Below are 21,240 nucleotides of genomic sequence, written 5' to 3'. Positions count from 1 at the left end.
TCCCCATGGGCCTCCTTTGAAACTGCACCCAATAGTGACACAAAGAAAAAAATAGTGACCTGAAATCATTAATGCTCAATTCTGTCAATTAGAAAATGCTTTGAGTTACACTGTTTAAATTAGAAAATGCTTTGAACTGCGCTGTTTAATGTGTAAAGACCAGTGTTACACCTGCACTGCCAGTCTGGCTCTTAGTGTCTTTATCTAAGGAAGTGCAGAGGGATACAGAGTTCAAAGAAAGCTTATTATTTAGAGAAACATGTTCTCCTATTTAAAAACAAAGATTTATTAAATACTTCTGGGATCAAGCCTGGAACAATAAGTATTTCACTGGTAATTCCTATAAAAGGAATGATATTGTTAAATAATATGAAGATGCTAGGAAATTTAATCTCAATAATGATACAGTAAATTACAAAAGTGCTACTCTTTTTTTAAACCCTTCTTTTGTTTCCTATTTACAACATTTAAGAAGTCAGCCATTAGTAGCCCATGCAAAATTTTGACTTGAGAATGTTAACAAGATAAAAAGACATGTACATGTTTCATCATGCTATTCATGTATCTGAGGCCCTTGTAAAGTTTCATCCTATTTTCTAAATAGTTCTTCCAAAGTACTTTAATAAAAAAGTTTGTTAAATACCTGTGGAGGAAATAGTAGAACTAAAATTTTAAATACAATGTTTTCAAGGTCAAGTGTTTCATTAGGTTTTTTTCTTAGCCTTTTATCAAAACTGTTCTCCAGCTATTTCAGAATTTTAAAAAAAATGAATAATTAGTCTGATTTGTGCATAAACATTTGTCTCCTTTGTGCAGGTTTAGCATTTAGGCCATCCAACCTCATATGTGATTTAGGTATGGGGGGGGGTTGAGCATTTGTTTGAGATTTTTGTTGTTGGACTCACACTGAGAGGCAGTGAGAAGAGTTTAAGGTGCAAATAATAAAGTAAACATTGTCATTGGGAGTTACCACTGAAGAGTTCAGAGTGCTACCTTTGATTTAAACTGCAGAGGTTACCTGGCCTCAGTCAAAATGAAGACATACAAATATAGGCAAGCTTGGAACTGCCCTTCACAGGCTACAGGTCTTCTAAGTATTTTTTAGTACACTGAGCTAGTGGCAGGAGTGAGTGTTGCCATAATCTCTTGCCATCTGATTTAGTATGAGATAGTACTCTGAGTTGTTTGCTAATCTTGCTAGTCATAGGTTTTAACCTCTTTCTGTTTTCCTCCAACCAGCATAGCTACTCTGCTGCCTTGAGCCACTAAAACTGGTTTACCTGTTTTCTTCTCTTTAGATTTTTTCCACTTTTTCCACTTGTCACCAGCTCTTCACAATTTTTTCAATTTTATGTTAATACAAGGAGTAACTAAGAATCACAGCCCCTTGTTGTAATCTTAAAGTCATAGATACATAGAAAAGAAATGTGTAATAAATTATTTGAAGGGCCCTATTAAATAAAATGTACAAGGTAGGAGTGATTACTTATTTTGTTTTTGCCAAGTCTTAATATACTGTTAACATTTCCAGCCTCCTCATGGAGCTCTCCTTTGTTTAAGATGTCTTTTCTAGACCAGTTTGTCCCAGCATATTAATAAATAGAATAAACTAGAAATATTGAAAAGTGTGGATAAATCTGTAATCAGAAAAAAATAAATAATTTAACTCTATTGTTAGTTGTAAAAGATCAGTGAGTATACTATAGATCTGAGTATAAAATGTTTGAAAAATAATCTGTGAGTATATAAAAGCGGTAAAGGAACATGTGCCCTTTTACCATAGCAGAGGAGATGCTGTGTTTTAAGAGAGGCTTAATCTGGAAACAACACATACCCTGAAGATGCTGTATCATTGTACAGGAGGTCATCTTACAGGAACACAGAAATGGTGAAAATGCAACTTTGCTTCTGCATTGCTTCACGGCCAATTAATGGAGAGAGACTATCCAGCTGCATAGTCAGTCTTAAATTGTATGAAAAATTCAGTTGAGAGTTGTAACTGGAGCAGGGAAATGTAATTAATGCTAATATAAAAATCAAGTATTTATGAAATGTTAGGCTGAAATATACATAAAACCGTTCATAATTCAGGAAATAGGAATATAGAAATACAGAAATTGAGTTGTGTCTTCAGGAAGTGGTCTTTTTGGATGTCTAAAATGTAGGGCTTGGCAAATCTATGTATAGTTACAAATAAGAAAAAAGTACTTGGCTAATGAGGTTATACTGAAGCAGTTAAATATTTTTTGACACTTACACATTTACAAGATAACTTGTACATGTGCAACATTCTGTTGCTGGATCCTTTTTGGCAGCAATTCTTATGTCCTGTGAGTTTTCCTGTATCTACCTGATTTATCTCAGTGGTACACTGTAAGTTGCCCATCAGTTCTTTGCACATCCCACAAGTCCACAATCTTGAAATGGAAATGTGTCAAATTGTAGAAAATGTACTAATAGTATATCTCAAGGAACAGTAGGTTTGTGAGCAAATGAAATGCACTCTAAACAAAATGATTTGTATTTTGAAACAGAAGGGTGACCTGTCTTAAACCCCAAAAGTTGATTTGGCCCATAGCAAGAACCATTCAGCAGCATGTTGCAGTAGGGTAAGACTTGGAAAAAGGGATCCTGCTGCTCCCACTTTGCTGGTCATATTTCTTAAGCTACGTTCTGCTTTTGCTGCTACTATGGCACTTCAGAGAAATCTGGTTAGTGGGTAAAATAATATTTCCACTGGGCTGCCCCACACCTGCAGTACCAAAGGAAGGGAACTGCCTTGCTGGGCTCTGCAGTGCTCTGGGTGTTTGGTCCTAAGGACCTGTACATGAAGCCTTTTGCAGCACTGCAGGAGTCCACTGCTGTCACACTGATGAATGGAGGGGAACTTAAAACTTAGACTGCCCATCTTAATTTGTCTAGGCTGCAGTGGCTGCAGTCACATGGGATTGGATTAGGTCAGTACAAATTAATGGCTTAAGTGGTGTTAGCCAAGGCTCTGCCACAAATGCCAAGTCATGGAAGTGTTGGTCAAACTCTGAGGTAGCTTTTGTAAGTTTTGTGGGAATGAGAACTGATACCCTTTGCAGGCGTGACACTACCTGACATAGGGTGTAGTCGTCCCAGGCAATTCTGAAGTCCTAGTCCTCTTCAGGATCTATGGATCGCTGATTGAATGAATGGCATGGTAATGAACTTCAGGTAGGCATTATTTGTGCTGTCTTTAATTGATACATTGTTTCCTTTAGCGTCTTTTATTTGAAAGATTAAATACCACCAATGCTTTTTCTGCTTGTATCATTCCTAGTTGATCTGCTTCTGTTATGTTGACTAAATTCACCTCCTCTCCAAACAAAGTAATGTTAATCTTTTAAATCTCTCCTTGTATGGATGACTGTCTCTGGTTTTAATCTGTTTATGACATTCTCTGGTGATTATTTTCTGCTTCTGATATGTCTTTTTTTAGATGGATGCTGTTAGTGAGCACATGATTTCTGGAAGGTCGTGCCATAGATTTATGTAATAGCATAATATTTTAAGTCTGCGTTAAAAAGAGATGGTGGTGAGCTGCTTTCTTTTGTTTATGCTGTCCCTTGAACTGATGATAATAGTTGCTAGGTCTTTTTTTGGTAGTAGCATTTTCTACTTTAAATTTCATAGGTAACTAGTAAAAATCTTTATCTAGAACATATATCAGTGCTTTCTGGTGGTCATCTAACATATGTCTGGGGATTGGAGACCCTTCCATAGAAGGTGATGTGTGTAGTTTGTGCTTCTTGAGGCAGCAGCCATCTTCAGGTCTTTCACATCACCTCTGAAAGCTGTTCTTACTCAAATTATTTAGTAGACTCTGATCTTCCCTTTTTTACTCTCCTTTCTCTCCATCTTCCCCAGAATGACCCCTTGAGAGTGATGAAAAAGAGCTAGAAATGTGCATTCCAGTCAGTGTAACATTAGAATGGGCAGAGAGTAGATTGGCAAATAGTTTGGCATAAACATCTAAGATACAAAACAGTGTGAGGGAAAGTGCTCTACAAGTGCAGCAAAATTTGTACATGGTAAATGTATCTAAACATTGGAAGAAGTGCATTAAACATGAAGAAGAATGAAGTTTCAAACTGATTGCAAGTTATGCAATATACTACCGATGTGTAATGTGGATCTAGGTTGACAGAACTTCAGTCCCTCATAGATCAGCTTTCAGTTTTAGAGGACTTTCATAGTTGCATGGCATTGGGTGAGTGATATAAGAGGTTTCTGCCTATTGAGATTATCTTAATGTTCTTGAGTCATCAATTTTAGAAGCATGGTAATGGTATGAGGATGCTAATAAAACCAGGTAACTTTGTAGAATTCTACTTCCACAACCTTGGGCATGCTTCTAGAGACAAGGGGATGAGGTGAGAAATTGCACTCTGAATAAAAAAAGCTATAACTGTTTGGACACAAGAATGCAGATCTACACTGCTCATTTGAATCAATGTCAATATTTTTTTTTTTTAATTAATATAGCTGTGTCTGAACCTTCTTTTATTGCTAAAAGTGAAGATCGCTTGTTTAAGCATTTATTTGAAGACTATCAAAGATGGGTTCGTCCAGTGGAACGCTTGAATGACACAATAAAAATCAAGTTTGGCCTTGCCATCTCTCAGCTAGTAGATGTGGTATGTACAGTAAATGTTGTAGGTTTTTCCCACTAACTTCAAAAGAAGCCTAATTTAATACGAAATAATTGTGCCTATTAAACACAATAGATTAAGCTTCTTAAGTTATTATCTGTGTAATAAAAATGCCCTGTAGATGGATATATAATGTTGTCATATAAACATACTTAGTGATTGGAATGCTTTCAACAATGTGTTTTGTATTTTAAGTTATAGACCTCTGTGAACTAAAGCAGCTGTTTCCTATGGATAAGTTATTTTTTGTGATATATGTTTTATTTTACAGGATGAGAAAAATCAATTGATGACAACAAATGTATGGTTAAAGCAGGTATGTGTTAAATATTGATAAAAATTTGGAAGCTTCATAATGGCAAATCAAAATTTGGGGGAAACTTGTCGAGTTAATTGTATGTTCAAAAAGCTTAGTTCTTGCATGAAATTATGTTTCACATAGTATCTTTATAGAATGTCTCTGGAAAAGCTTTAAAGGATTAATTGTGACAAACCTCTTAAAAAATCTGTAACAACAAGGTTAACAAAAATGCACCAAATTAAAAGAAATCTGATATGGCATTGCATGGCCATTTAATATACCAAGGTGTATATATCCAACCATAAATTACTGCTTCAGTACAAAAGTTTTTGTTCAAAAGCTTTATTAAGAAAAGTATGGTTGATCTATTCTTCTGTATAATAGTTTTGAGGTCTTTTTTCTGTGGGATATTTGAAATTAATGGATACACATTACTGAAGAATTCCAGTTTCAAAGTTAAATATGCTTTCTGGAAGGAAATACTTTTTTCTCTTAAGAATATTTGGATTTGGGCAGGAAAATGCCTCAAGTTTTGTAATTGTAAGAGTCCAGTCCTAAACTTAATTGTCACTATCTACTTGGGAAATGCTGCTCACAAATTATTCTTGATTTACCTAAGAAGAATCTTTGCAGATGCTAGATATACTTACTTATGGAATTATTTTTGTTTGGGCTAATTCCTTTCTGTTCATTTATTTTATTTTTTTTTCCTTTTGCTTCTCATTCCCTTCTTTTCCATTAACTTTAGGCCAAGTTTTTATTTTTAGGAAAGCTTTGAGACTAGTCAGCAAATATGAGATGGCCATGTGGGTTAATGATTCTTTGTGCCCTCTTTAATAGTTTCTGCAGATCATCTTGAAACGGAACCAGTTTTAAGAGTTGGAGCATGATGGGTTTTTTTTGTATAATGAAAATGTCTAAATTGCTTCTGATTAGCATCCAGTCATTGGTATTTATACAGAACAAGCTTTGTTCAAATTTAATTTATACAATTAAATTACATTATAATAGCTCTTACTTATAAATACATGCTCTGAAAAAGGAACATCATACCTTAAGTTCAATACAGAAACATTATCAATTAGTTCTTATAATAGAAAACAAATACTGAGTGATGTAACTATATGCTGTTCAGCAAATTCATTGTTTTATGCAAATTTTAGAAACCAGCTTGATTGTTAATCTATTTTCATCTGGTTATCTATGTTGTTATCTATTTTCATCTGCTATTACCCTGCCTAAATCCACTTTCCAATAGTAATGATTTTTATATCTCACATATCCACAGGAATGGATAGATGTAAAATTGAGGTGGAATCCTGAGGACTATGCTGGAATAACATCTATCCGTGTCCCATCAGATTCTATTTGGATTCCAGATATTGTGCTGTATGACAAGTAAGATTTGAATATTTTCATTAAAAAATGCATTTACTTTATAACTTCACTGACCAAACTGCTTCTAGGAGGCCCATTGAATAGACATAATGTGTACATTTAGTGGGATAAGAACCTGTGGAAGAACTTGCTTCTGAATGCAAGTGGACTTTGTTGCTATGTTAAATGCTCAAATGTTTGGTTTGTTTTTTTGGTTTTTTTTTTACTTCTGAATGGAATTTCTAGTCCCTTTGTAAAGGTTATTTCCATTTTATTGTGTATGCTTTTTACTTAATTAGACAAAATTGTCTTGCACAGTGCTGGGTATAAGTAGTGTAGAGTGATAGGAGGGAAGCAACTAATTTATGCTGTTGTAGGTCATATTCATCATGGAACTAAAGTCAGTTACATTTAACTGTAGGGGAATGGTTGGGTTGGTTTTGGTTTTTTTCTTTTGAAAATTAACAGATCTCAGAAGCAATAACTTTTGAATTAACCCTTCTGCACAACTCAGGTGCACATGCAGTGCTTTTACATTTCCTAACTTGTCAAATGAAGATAAAAGGCTGTTGCAGTGCTTGTAAATTCAAGTTTGGACACAAGTATTATTTTACCTGTTTCGTGACTCTTTTTCTTCAATAATTATGATTTGGCCAAATTTAAAAGTACTTTTTCTGTTTTACTAATAGAAACACCAGAGCTGGGTCATGCTGTTAAAGATCAGGATTCTACGATCCTTTCATAAGTTGTTGAAAATTGCACCATAGAAAATTGCACAGATCTTTTCAGAACTTGGAAATATTCTTCAATCTTCCAAGGCTGTTTACCTATGTGAGATTCAGATTTGAGGAAAATTGTTGACTATGAACACAATACAAAATTCTGGCTATCAAGGGATAGACAGCTGAAATGACAATAACAAAGCATAATTTCTTCTTTAAATCCGCCCCCACACCCCATTGTAATTATGTGCATTTCTCTTTTCTTTCAGTGCAGATGGACGTTTTGAGGGAACATCTACAAAAACTGTGGTTAAATATGATGGCACCATTGCTTGGACTCCCCCAGCAAACTACAAAAGTTCTTGTACGATTGATGTAACATTCTTCCCCTTTGACCTTCAAAATTGCTCAATGAAATTTGGTTCCTGGACTTATGATGGCTCACAGGTTGATCTAATTCTTGAAGATTATGATGTTGACAAAAGAGATTTTTTTGATAATGGAGAATGGGAAATAGTGACTGCAACAGGGAGCAAAGGAAACAGGACTGATGGATGCTGCTGGTATCCTTTTGTTACATATTCATTTATAATTAGACGTTTGCCACTTTTTTACACTTTGTTTCTCATTATTCCTTGTATTGGGCTTTCATTTCTAACTGTCCTTGTCTTCTATCTTCCTTCAAATGAAGGTGAAAAAATTTCCCTCTGCACTTCAGTACTGGTATCTTTGACTGTTTTTCTTCTTGTTATTGAAGAAATTATTCCATCGTCTTCCAAAGTCATCCCACTCATAGGAGAGTACTTGGTGTTTACTATGATATTTGTGACCTTGTCCATTGTGATCACTGTCTTTGCTATCAATATTCACCACCGCTCCTCGTCCACACACAATGCCATGGCACCCTGGGTTCGCAGGATATTTCTGCACAAGCTGCCCAAGCTGCTTTGCATGAGAAGCCATGTCGATAGGTACTTTGCTCAGAAGGAGGAAACAGCCAATATGACTGGATCAGAGTCATCCAGGAACACCTTGGAGGCAGCTCTGGATTCCATCCGCTATATCACAAGGCATGTTATGAAGGAGAATGAAGTTCGCGAGGTGAGTGTGTTCGTCCTGCTACACTGAATTTGTACAAGTGGAAATGAGAAAACCAAGTGCTTCACTGTGCAGTTGCATATTAAAGATATGCTGCAGATTTCCAGCTTTTGTACTTCGCTGAATGATGTGTAGTTGTTTCCACTGGGAAAAAGTGCAAATATGGTACAATACTGAGAATATTTGGCTGATACAGTACAGTATTTAGGGTCTTTAAAAGTCTTTTGTTTTCTTTTAGAAGTTCTTGTCATTGTGAAGCACTTGTCTGTGATAAGAGCATGTACTGTAACTGTTCCCTACAGCACTGTTAAGGTGACAGGAGAAGGAGCTCTTTTTCACTTTAATGTTGTACCTGAAGGCTGTCTTGAAAAATGCATTTGCCTTATATTTTCCAAGTAAATACTGCCAAGACTTACCTTGCAGCTTTCAATTCCAAATAAAAACAATTTCAGTGCTTAAACTTACATTAGTTTATATACAGGCTATACCCTTATGTTGGTCATTTTGTGCTTAGATGAAACATGGACTCAATGACTTCTGAAGTGTTGTCTTCTACCCTTAGTATTATTTGTCCCTAAGTTTTATCAAAAGATGTCAGAGGCATATTTTCAGTCTGTGCTTTTGCACTCTGAATTACCATAGTGAATGTTTACAGCATTCATTTACAACATTTGTGTAAGAGCATTAGAAACTTGTTTTGTACATGCTTTTTAAACTAGCACCATTGGTAAATCAGAGACTTAAATGCTGTTTCCAGTCTAGTGAAGTTTGTACAAATATAGAAGTTTGTGGTGTACTGTCTGTTTCTGATGGCAAAGCCTGAGGTTCTTTCAGTCTATATGGGAATTGCTGGCTTCAGAAGGCTCTGGTTGCTGAGAGTGTGTTCTCCCATGCGAGACTAGGAGAATTGTGCCTCCTCTAATGTGCCTTCTCAAGACTTGATTCTGATATTGTCACAAGGGATATGGCCTAGATTTTTAATAAACCTATGTGCTGTACTGTTAAAGCAGCATCTAATAACCCTGCATTGTATGAACAACAGAAATAGAATAGTTTGCTATTCAATACATAATTTCCTGTAAATTAAGGGTTGACTGTGAATGACAAGAAGTAAGTATTTTGTTTTTCAAGTGTAATGTTGTTGTTACTATAAACCTTCGAAATTAATATACAGCTCACTGGGGATTCACTTGTTTTATTATTACTGGGCTCCAGAGAATGCAAGCTTCAATTGCAAAAGTTGTTAATGAACACAAGACAGCTACTGTTATTGTAGCCTTACATCTTAGAAAGCATTAGGCTTGGGAAATGTGGATAGCTTCAGTTCAAATCCAAGACAATTGTTTGGCAGGGTTTTAATTTGCTTGCACAATTATATCTTGCAAAACTGTGTATAGATATGATTAATTTTATCAGAAAGGAAAGTAGTCTTGAAACTACTGTGAGTATTTTCCCTAATGTATAATTCTGTGCAGCAGTAACTTTGCAGCTTTTAGCAATTGTATGAAACACAACAGCTCCTCTCTAATAACAATTTTTAATTTTTTATTTTTATTATTACTATTTGGGAGGTTTGGCTTTGGTTTTCTGATTAGTTTTTTTGTTGAGGGTTGGTGTTTTTGGTTGTTTAGAGTTTTTTTACAACTTTTGCTTCCAACTTCTGCTTGGGAATTCCACGTTATGATGTCATGTGCCATGAATCCTGCAGTATGTTAGAAGATGACAGACCAGTCTCATTTCTCTGTAAATGAGGATGTTTGGTGCTTCTCAGGGTCGATTTCTGCATCAAAATCTACATACCTTATCAGTCTTCACAGATGATTGCTTCTGTTCTAACTCACAGTATAATTATAAAATGTTGTTCAGGTGGGTTATCATATGGACATGGTTAAAGAAAGCGTACCTTGAAATAACTAAGAATTGCAGGATTTGGGACTGTGTTTTTACCTGTTCTTGCACACACTGACCAACTCTTGTGCTCTTTGTGTTTTAGGTGGTTCAAGACTGGAAATACATTGCTCAAGTGCTTGATCGAATGTTCTTATGGGCTTTTCTTCTGGTTTCAATAATTGGATCACTTGTGTTATTTATTCCTGTTATTCATAAATGGGCAAGTATAATAGTACCTACCCATATAGGCAGTACAAATGCATAAAATATCTTTGGAGCCAGGTCCTACTGATCTGCCTCTTAAGTTTTGCAGTAGCTCTGTTTCCATGTATGTTCTTTGTAGGCATGTTTCTAATAGAGTGAAAAAAAATTTCCAGAACTAGAAAATCAGGTTTTTCTTAAAGTATGGCATTCCCAGGACACATAGCAGTCAATTTGCTTATTGCCAGTCTACTGAGTTAGTGCTAAGCCAAGTCAGAATTAACCTTCTCAAGGCATGGCATGTATGATTTATCCAAAAAGCATACACTGACACCTACTGTGATATAGAAGGATTTAATTTTTTTAAATTATGATCACTGTAGTCCAAATATTAAATTACTGTATAAATTGTTATACTGAATATTAAGTATTTGTAGTTACACAGTAGAGTTTCTTATTTCAATTTAGTATACAAAGGAGAATTTTTATCAATTCTCTTCAGTGTGTTGTAGAAGTCTTAAATTTTGCCAGAGTATTTAAAATAATGATAATAAAAATACAAGTTAAAATTCCTGTATATATAATATACAACTAAGAATAGCAATTTGGCCATGTTCAGCTTTTATAAATTTTCAGTGGAATTTGCTGCTAAATTTTAAAGTTTGTTAGTTCTGTGATACCAACATGAGCATTTAATAAGCCTTAAAATGCCTAAAGCATGTGTGTATACTGATGTCTCCATCAGCTTTGGAAAGGAAGGCAAAGGCAGTTAACTGAGTTCCCAAGGTGTATAAGTATTCCAAGGGGCTGGAATTTGATACAGTATGTGAGTTTGCAGACATGTTAATTATTTCCTGTCTTTGGGTGTTTCTCAGAATTAAGGTTTTAAGCACAGGCAGAAGGAATTTATGGAGCATCTTTCTGAAGGAAATGGCTTATAAATTACTATACTGTGGAGTGTAATGGAGATGATTAATGATTTTTCACATTTGTTAAACTGAAATTCAGAGAGCTACTATGGATTAGTTCTTTCACTTATAAAACCATATGTAACTGTAAGCAGCAAGGACTTAGAGTTTTGATATTTCCTTTTTCCTAAGATGATTGAAAACGAACTTGCAATTTTTCAGTTATTCCATTAAAATATGGAATTTTAATGCTTTAAAACAATGGTTTACATTGATTCCATTGCCACCTTTCTTCCTTTCTTAATAGCTCTATTTCTGGAAAATACTTTAAAATAGTTGGGTGTTTTCCTCTACTAAAGTTTTTTCAGTGTTAGTCATAATATAATTGCATCCTGTAGGCCTAATACAGGAGTGCCAGGCTGGAGCAAATCTTAGGAACTTTCTGTTTGCTTAAATTACTACATGAATGATAACATGTTTAGGTGAAAAGTTTTAATGTAAACAACAGATACATATTTCTCCCACACCTCCCCCCAGGTCTCCTTTAGAATAGCCCTGCACTGAGTATAATAGTGATTACTTAGAACATAACTTATATATAATTGAATATTTACTTCAAAATGTTTTAATCTGCAGGAGATTCTTTGGTTTGTGTAGCTTCCAAAGGGGCTCACAGGTAGGGAAATTATATCAGGCAGGCCTTTTTTTTTTTTTTTTTTTTTTAAATAGCAGTTAGGGAGTCCCTCTTCTTCAGTTACACAATTACATCTGACATTGGATATCCATGTTTCCTCTATTCCCATCATAACTTTAAGTTGAATTTGCAAAGATTATCTGATTTAATTCAGTAATATAAGAGCTTTAACTTCTCACTATTACTGAGGTTAAACAATGCATCAATGACTTTCTCTGTGTGCAAGTTGCAGAAATACTTCAGATAGCTTGTTTCCTCTTCAAATGCAACATTTATTTTTAAAGTCTTCCATAGGTTTGAATTACTGACATTTACTTGAAGAGAAAGCAAAGTGAGTACAACTGTAGATTAGATCTATATCTTAGTCTTTTAATTCTCCATTTTATCCCTTTCCCCTTGTTAAATGATGTCTCCAGGCTGCCCAGTTATATCATGATGGGTAGCACGTTGCCCAGTGGAGTCACTCTCCTTATTACAGGGACTCGCAGTTTCTGCAAATGCATGAACTTCTCTTAGTGACTTCTAGTCTGATCATGATAGACTCAGATAACATAGCTGATACTGGAATCCTTGGAGTCTTCTGCTCGTCAGGTGTGTCTGAAACAAAAGAATGTTAATATACTCAGAAGCATGGACTTTTACTTCTGTAACTTGAGCTGTATTGAACTGTATTCAACTCGAGGCAGTGCTACCTTATATAGATTTCTGTCACTCACTCAAAATAAATGAAAAAAAAAGCACAATTTTCAACAGTTTGATTCTCTTTATTTTCATAAATATTATATTAGTTGATACACTTTCCATGGAGTTTTCAGTTTGGTACAGAGAGAACAGTATCTATTTTTACAAAATACGATCTGATTACAGTGTTTTGTTGCATTCTTTATTCATGCTCTTAAATAATCTGCAGCTACTGATTAAAAAAAAAAAAGAATATATATATATGCCTAAGCAACAATTTTAGCACACTTTACAGGATTGTTTTTGTCTACCTGCCTTCCCTTGGCATAAAACACTTCACTACAGCGGGATGCCTCTGTATCCAAACTATCCTGTCAGAGTATTATGATCCTTTGCATTACTTGCAGGCTGTCATATTGTATTTTACTTGTACACAATTCTAGGTTGAGCAGCATTTTTTTCCTGACAGCGTGCATATACATTGCAGTCTGGGGAGACACAGAGTTTACTTTATGGCTGTTTTATTACCATCGTCTGTTATTTGCCTATTTGTTTTCCTCTTGTAATAAACCTCTGCTCAGTCCTTTCTTGCCACTGTGTGGGTCAGTTTGTACAGCAGTTGGCAATGTCTGCATTCCAGTCGTTTGGTACTTGTGCTTCCCATTCCATCCTCCTGAGGGTATTCATGGAACTCACTATTAACTCCTTCCAGAAGATCCTGTCATGCTCTTAAGAGGCTTGGCACCAGACTCAAACAAACCCAGTAGCCCAAAGCATTCAACCCATCTTGACTTTCCAAATATTCATGTAATTTTAAATTTCTTTATTAACCCCTTCTTGTATCACTCCTATAAAGTTTAATGTACTGCCTCCATCTTCTCCACTTACTGCAGGAAGTAGCTGTAAAGCATAGCTGTATTACTTTGAGATTAGCTGTTATAAAGGTTCCAAATAATTTTTTTTTCCATATTTTGAACAAAGCTGCCTTGGTCAAGCAAAGTTGAAGCCAAGAGAGATCCTTGTTCTACTACATATGGAAGAGACGTGAGGTGCTTGGGGAGGATGCAGAGTTGGCTGGCAGTTTTATTTGATTTTACAACATTTTATTTAATGTTTACATTTCATCTCCAGCCATGAGAGGCTGTAAAAACAATCCCGCTGTTCCTAGAATACATACCAGGATGAAAACCCATAGAAAAATACGATCAATTACCATGGCAACATATTTCCAATCATCCTGAATCTGAAAAGAAAAAAAAGAACAGCAAGTTGGCATGTTTATTAGGTGAATAAGTTGCATTACAATAATACCATTTCATATAAGAAGCACAGTTTTTTCTGTATGTAGATGTCCTTATGAATACACAACTTACACATTTGTTTTCACTGACAAATGAATTCATCTTGAAGAAGCTTTATTTGAATATGCTCTTTGGAGCAAAGCCAAAAGCTGCTGCTTCAAATCCAAAAGGTTGTTCACCAAGACACTGGACTTGAGGAGACATAATTTCTCTATTCCAAAAATGAATGTGTAAAGCTTTAAATTCTTAGATGAACAGGTTGGTCCAGAAAACATTACTGAAACAGACTGCTCCTACTGACCTTTAGGTAGTATGTAAAAAGTAAAGATTAAATATGTAATTATTTGGTATTTTATTATGTAGTACTGAAATTTGACTGGTTTTATGCATGATGTAAAATTCATCTCTGTACTTTTCCTGTAAAAAGGGAACTAAATTTCCAAAACCACCTGTTTTTTCTGATTTTTTATAGTGATTTTTATAGCAAGACTGACAATGAAGTATTCTATATGTTATATATTAATAGTAACTCAGTGATCATTTTAGTTATTATTCAGATTACAATTCAAAGTTTTTGTTCTTCACGAATGATAAGAAATGAATAATGCATTTGTTGTTTCTGAAATTTGGGGGTTTTTAGCTTACAACTTGTTTTTTAAGGGAAACTTAAAAACCCAAAGCAATCCTGTATTTTCTATACCAACTAAATCTAAATAGAGTTCTTTTTTCAGTATAAACCAAGTGAAGTTAGGATGAAGTGCCATAGTGTGGGGATTTTAAAATTGTGATGGTGTGGCTACTGCTCATAGTATGTTTGAGGAATATGGTAGAAAATACCTTTTCATTTTTTTTTTCTCCTTTATTGTGTTAAGATGCACCTTTATGAAAGATGCCACTCCCTGTCTTGCAGTAGTTGCCTCATTCAGCTACAGCACTTTGCAGCAGCAACCATGAGCACCATTATCACTGTGAGGGACATTCACTCTTATATTTCTGTTGATGGTAAGCTGTGGGAGGGAGTATGTAACTTTCTAAAGGCCATAGGGTCAACAAATTCCACTATTGAGATAATAACTTGGAAAATCCTAACTTCAACTGTCATGGGATGGGTGCTTTGGTATGTTCTCCTAGCAGTGGTTACTTTAACGTGCCTCACTCAGTATATATATTGTCAATAAAGAGATCATTGTGCAGCAGAGCTGCTTCTCATTTATATAAGTTCAAAATTGCACGTATTTGTAAGACAGCTTGTGTAATTTACTTGCATAAAATAATGGTATTTTTTATCTTTTTTGTCCGTTTGAGATTTTTTTCTTTAGCAAACACTCTAATGGCAAAAAGTATGTGCAGTTTGAGTAACTGTAAAGTATGTTCTTACCTCTTTAGCTTCATTCTGCATTTTCATATTTTCTGCAATGTATTTCACACTTTCAATAGCATCTCTCATTTCTGGTGACAGAACTGAAAATGAAAGCATAGGATCTACAGACTCAGAGCTTGAACTTCTAGTGAGATTGCCACTGAAATCTGAGAACTTTGTACGCTGATACTGACAGCAGCTGCACGCCATATCTTGACAAACAAAGCCATCTTTGCAGCATTTGGTTTCAGAACTGTTGATGCAATTTAAGTTTGAAAACTCAGAAGTGAACAATGGTTTTGGCTTCTGATTATTCTCTTCATCACTGGCAGGCCTTGTCATGAACATGATCCGGGGAAGTAAGTTCAAGAAAATGGTTCTCACCCACATGGGCATTGTGTGTGTCTTGGGTGTTCTGTAGTGCACATTTAGTACAAATACTGTAATGACAATTGATAGAGTTACAAATATCATGGTGAAAAGGAGGTATTCCCCAATAAGGGGAATTACCAGGGAAGTAGAAGGTATGGTTTCAGTGATAACAAGAAGGAACACTGTTAAAGAGAGAAGTACTGATATGCAGAGTGTCACCTTCTCGCCGCAGTCTGAGGGCAAATAGAAAACTAATACAGTCAGAAAAGAAATCAGCAGACAGGGAATAATCATATTGATAGTGTAAAATAAAGGTAAACGCCTAATGTAAAGAGAATATGTGATGTCTGGATATATCTCTTCGCAGCAGTTGTATTTGATGTCATGTTTATACCCGGGAGCTTTAATTATAGCCCATTCTCCGCTCTCCCAGTAATCTTTCAGGTTCATTGTAGAGCCAATTAAAACTAAGTCAATTTTGGCTTTGTCATAAGACCAGGAACCAAATTTCATGGTGCAGTTCTGATAATCAAATGGGAAGTAGGTTACATCTATTTTACATGAACTTTTAAATATAGCTGGAGGTATCCAGGTCACATCACCCGTGTATTTTAAAAGAGCCTTTGTCTTGTCATCAACCTGGAAATCTCCAACTGCACTGTAAAGGAAGTAAAAATAACAAAAATTAGAATTATCTGCTCCAGGTAGTTTCATACATTCAGATTGTATATATTACCTCTTTAATCTATTTTGGGGAGGTCAGCAATTGTTTGTTTACTTGGAGCTGAATTGCTCATGCAAGACTGAGTTAGTGACCATCATAAATTTGCACAGTTAAACTGAACCAAACAGCTCTATAAACTCACCAGGGAGGAGTTGAAAGCAAATATTCTCCCTTATTAATAGCATGGCTTGGTGCAATCAATATTCAAAATGGCAAATAACAGATTGTAAATGGCAGTCCGACTAGATGAGTCTTGTAGGCCCCTTCCAAGTGCATTATTTCATTCTATTCAATTCTAGATTGATCAAGCATGTCAGAATTCAAGGGATTATAAGAATATTACTGGTATTTCCACCTCTTCCATGGACAGTGCAGGTAGTAACTGTGGAAGGAGGGATTGGGGTTGGAGTGTATCTTTGCATAAGGAGTGTATTTCCTAAGATGTTTTAAATTCCACTTTGCTAACTTACATGATCCAGCTAAGTATATTAAAAAGTAAAATTAAAGAGTAATTTGAATTTTTAAGACCCTAGTTAGAAAAGGAGTGTCATCACTGTTGATCCGTAGACCTGAGTTTTGGATCTGAGTAGCTGAGTCCATTGCATTTGAGAATTGTCTTCTGACAGATCCGTTTAGTTATGGTTTGGCTCTTTACAGTCTCAGAAATTGACATCTAAGGTAAAGTTTATCTGTGGCTTTTATTTGTCAAAGGTGTTAAATTGTGGATTTGACTGCTAAAAAGTTAGAATTTGCATTTCTTGCAGTTAAAGTTGTGACTCGCAGGGGCTTGTATAGGGGAAAAGCCAAGTTCACTTTGGCCTGCTCATTTGCAGCTCCAGGTTAGAGCTGGATCCTGCCCAGTGATGCTGACAGAGATGGCATAAGGTGAGAACAGCAATGGGGGGGATACACGACACAGGTGTGAAAAACAGCTTTTCAGTGCATTCTGGGAACTTGCTGCTGATTTTTTTTAGAACTGGTAACATCACTCCTCTCTCCCTGAAGTAAGAAGTTAAATATGCAAGAGCCTTACTTGTTATATAAAACAATATCTGGCTTCCAGATCTGGCCAGATGGAACTCGGATGAATTCAGCACCTCCATAGTCTGCTGGATTCCACCGAAGCTTGTAATCATTCCAGATCTAATTGTGGTAGAAATAAGCCCATGTTAGGTTTGTGAAGAAATTGAAATTCACTGGACTAGGTCTGAACCAAATGTTGTCATATCACTTCCAAGTTTGATTTATTTTGGATACTACAGTGTTTAGATGCTTCTTGGACAAACACATATACGTGGTGTTTGCTCATATGGAGATTGTAGGTGGGCCTAGATATCCAGATATTGGTCATATCCATATATGACTTAAATATATGTGACTCTGCCCTGGAATGCCTACTCTGTTGCTGGAACAAGCTGAAAGAAGGAATAAGACACTTTTTTCCACATTGTAATAATAACTTTGATCTCAAAAAAACCTAGGCATCTGTGGGACAGTGAAAACAAGTTCCTGGAGGCTGTGGTGCAAGTTGTGAGCATCAATCAAGGGACCTTAGGTCAGAGAACTCCAGCTTGTTACGGCTCATGTAACAGCCTTTGTCACCAGTGTTTGTTAAATTCCATTTTAACGAACTGGAATATCAAGCTGGAAGTGAGAACTAAGCTGGTAACTAAGCTGACTGCAACAGTGAGTACCTGCATTTTTGAAAAGCCTTTTTAACGTGAAATACACATTTTCGGTTTGTTGTCATTTTACGGGAGCTAACCGGCACCAAGCGGCGCTGTTCGCGACCGCCGTGCCGAGGTGCTTCTGTCTGCGTTGGTGTCTGCCGAGGCAGCGCGTTTAGAAGTCTCCAGAGCAAGAATCTTGTACTTGGCGCCTGCAGTAAGCGTAGCAGCCTTCCTGCGCTCGGCTCCCGCCCCTCCCGGTCCCGCGGCTCCGCTCCATCCCCGCCTGCCGGGCGGCGCGGCGGCCGCGGGGGGGCAGCAGCGGCCCGGGGAAGGGCTCGGGGCGCCGGCGCGGAGCGGGGAGCTGCGGCTGCACTACGGGCACCCTCACCGGGGGATGCTGCCCCGGGACGCTTCTGTGCCCCGAGCCTGCCGCCGGCCCCGTGCTCCCGGAGCCCGCAGACGCCTCTCTGGGCGGCCGGCTCTTCGCGCCCCGGGTCGCCCCGGCGGGGCGGGGAACGCTTCTGCGCCGGAGGGGAAGCGAGCCGGTGCCGTCCGGGCTGTCGCTGAGCGCTACTTACGTGCTTCAGCCACAAGTTGGTTTCCATTATCTGGTTGACTTCGTCCTGGAAAAGAGAGGTGTGTCGGGACAAGCGCTGGCCCTGCCGCGGTGCCCGGCGGGGCGGTACTCACCACCTTCACCAGCTGCGACATGGACACCTCGAACTGGATGATGACAGGGTCCGAGACGTTCTTGACGGGGCGTACGAACTGGTTGTAGCTCTCGAAGAGGGCCGTGTAGAGGCGGTGCTCGGCCTCGGAGCCGCCGCAGCCTGCAGATGGCACGGGGTGAGCGTCGGACCGGCCCCGGGCGGGGCAGAGCCGCCTCGGCACTGCGCTGAGTGCTCAGCACCGCTCAGCGCCGCTCAGCACCGCTCAGCACCGCTCAGCACCCCGGGCACTGCCAGAGGCCGGCACTGCGCTCACTCATTACTCAGCACCGCTCAGCACCGCTCAGCACCGCTCAGCACCCCGGGCACTGCCAGAGCCCGGCTCTGCGCTCACTCATTGCTCAGCACCCCCGTGTGGGGCAGAGCCCGGCCCCGCCTGAGCGGGGAGCAGCGTGCCGTGCGGGGCACTGCCTTGGGCTGCGAGGAGAGCGCAGAAAGCTAATGCTAACGACACAGGTTTTGTAACACACGCGTGCTAGTGAGTTAAAAAATTCGTTTCGGAGAATTACTGCAAAAGCCCTTGCCCCTCACAGTGCCAGTCCCCCAGAACTGGCGCGGCCGGAGGGCTGTGCAGCGGAGGAAAGGGAAGGTGCAGTCCAACAGCCCCGGCCTCTGGTAAGGGGATAGAACGCCTCCCAGTAGGAGTCGTCCCAGGAAACAGAAGTCTGCTTTCTAGTCTGAGTCACGATGGCATGATTATAGTGAGGATAACAGCCTGCTTCTTAAAATATTTCAAAAAATATATTAAAATTTGCTTAACTGTTACATTCAAAGACATTTCAGCACACTCAAAGAAATATGCTAATTACTCCTTTATCATTCTAAGTCGTTTCTATTTATAGTAAATTCCTATTGTCTTTTTGTCAGTCATAAGTGCAGTTCATTGTACCCTGTGGCCAACAAAAAACCTGCAAACTGAAATTCTTAATCAACAAGGTACTTCACCTGTTTCAGGATGAGGTGTGAGAGCCTGTATTTTACACTACCATTTTACTGTCAAACTATCTGGGCAATAACCATCCTGACACTACTGAAAGCCAGTGGGGTTTTATTTTTATGGGGCTATCTCTTAAACTCTCCTCTGGACAACACATCCTCCTGAATTCCAACTGGAACACCAGAAAAGGTCTGTTTTGTCATTAATGGATAGGGCTCTGCAAATTTGTCAAAGGCACAAACTGAAGTCTGTTGAACATATTCTACAGTTCCTTTGAAACAGAAATATGGATATGTATGAAATACGAATAATTGCAAGGAAGAACATGTTTATTTTCTGCCAGCTTTTTTTTTTAGTAGAGAAAGGGGGAGGCCAAAGTTTCTGCAGGTAACAGGCTACACAAAGCAGGTGTTACTTTCGAATCTGAGAGACCTCACCTCTCTCCCTAAGACAAGGGTTCCCCTCACAGGAAACTATTCAGCTAAAAGGTCTTTTGTTTGGTTTTGGATTTGTTTGGTTGATTTTTACTCCTTGTGTTCAAGGTTGTGTTCTTGTTCATTTGGTGTGCAATTTTATTTTCAGATTAATGAAATTATTCAAGCCAACTTGCTAACTAAAAAATTAACACTTTTTAACTGCCAGTCTTGCCCATATTATTTCTTGATATCTTCTATCTCTTAGATTGAGATTTCCTGGAATAAATACCTCCCAATCTTTTAGGTAAATAATTTTAAATCTAGATCTTAACAACTGCTATAGTCAATCCTAAACTGCCAGCCTTTTTACGTGTCACCAGCACTCTAATTACATCTAGCATCCACTGTTTCTACAGAAGCGCATTCATGTGGTTTTTGTTTAAACATTTTGTGCTTTCCAGAGAGAAGACATGCTGTTTGCAGCACGTACTCAAAGCTCTTTAATGTTGCCGCTTTCTTGTCTTCTCTGCAATATGTGAAACCACACCTTTGTGTGTGAGGTGCTTTTCCTTCGTGTTAAAATGGCTTTATGTGTCCTGTTTGGCATCTTTAATCGTGACTACCTAACTACTTTACAAGGATAAACTTAACCCCCTGCCCCCCACTGAACAACAAGCTATGTAACAGAAAGAGCCATACCACGATTCCGTACGTTTGTCCCTTAGGATGGAGAGCACTTCTGCACTTCTTAAAAATAATTTGCACCAAAACCATCTCCTGCTCCCCTTTTCAACCCTCGCTTCACCATCAAAGAATAACAAATTAAGGATCACTCACCTTGACAGAGAAAGCAAACAGCAGCAGTTAGAAGGAGAGTGTTCAGGCTCTCCATGGTGTTATGAATTACTGCCTGTGGACAGGTCTGTTGAGGCTGAGCTCCGCTGCCAGGACTGTAGGAGCGCAGGGAGCAGGGAGGGCTCGGCTCCTCCGATGCGTGAAATGCCTGCGAGCAGCAGCCGGCAGGACCCTGAGCACGGCTCTGCGCACTGAGCTCCCATTAGCTTTGCTGTGCTGCCCCCTTTCAAGCTACCCAGGCAGGCAGAGCTTTGGAAACAGCAAATAAAGTGCAGGAAAAACAGATGTTATTGTAGGCAAAGAACAGTCTTCTGGCACAGATAGTG

General features: G+C 38.1%; 2 protein-coding genes across 2 annotated transcripts; one reads left to right on the top strand and one right to left on the bottom strand.

The window, feature by feature from the left end:
* Positions 1-4,027: 4,027 nt before the first annotated feature.
* On the top strand, positions 4,028-12,987 carry CHRNA5 (cholinergic receptor nicotinic alpha 5 subunit). Its single transcript, XM_066328765.1, has 5 exons — positions 4,028-4,664; positions 4,951-4,995; positions 6,269-6,378; positions 7,349-8,180; positions 10,171-12,987. Exons 1-5 carry the CDS (start codon positions 4,452-4,454, stop codon positions 10,330-10,332), a joined length of 1,362 nt encoding a protein of 453 aa, XP_066184862.1. The 5' UTR covers positions 4,028-4,451; the 3' UTR covers positions 10,333-12,987.
* Positions 12,988-13,206: 219 nt separating this feature from the next.
* CHRNA3 (cholinergic receptor nicotinic alpha 3 subunit) lies at positions 13,207-20,974 on the bottom strand. Its single transcript, XM_066328756.1, has 6 exons — positions 20,897-20,974; positions 18,669-18,808; positions 18,557-18,601; positions 17,342-17,451; positions 15,231-16,242; positions 13,207-13,794 (listed from the first exon to the last, which is right to left on the bottom strand). The coding sequence occupies exons 1-6, from the start codon at positions 20,949-20,951 to the stop codon at positions 13,666-13,668; spliced, it is 1,491 nt and encodes a 496-aa protein (XP_066184853.1). The 5' UTR covers positions 20,952-20,974; the 3' UTR covers positions 13,207-13,665.
* Positions 20,975-21,240: the final 266 nt, after the last annotated feature.

This window comes from Sylvia atricapilla, chromosome 13 (genome assembly GCF_009819655.1).
Source record: "Sylvia atricapilla isolate bSylAtr1 chromosome 13, bSylAtr1.pri, whole genome shotgun sequence".
In the NCBI taxonomy this organism is placed as follows: Eukaryota; Metazoa; Chordata; class Aves; order Passeriformes; family Sylviidae; genus Sylvia; species Sylvia atricapilla.
This window is presented reverse-complemented; position numbering and strand designations above follow the sequence as displayed.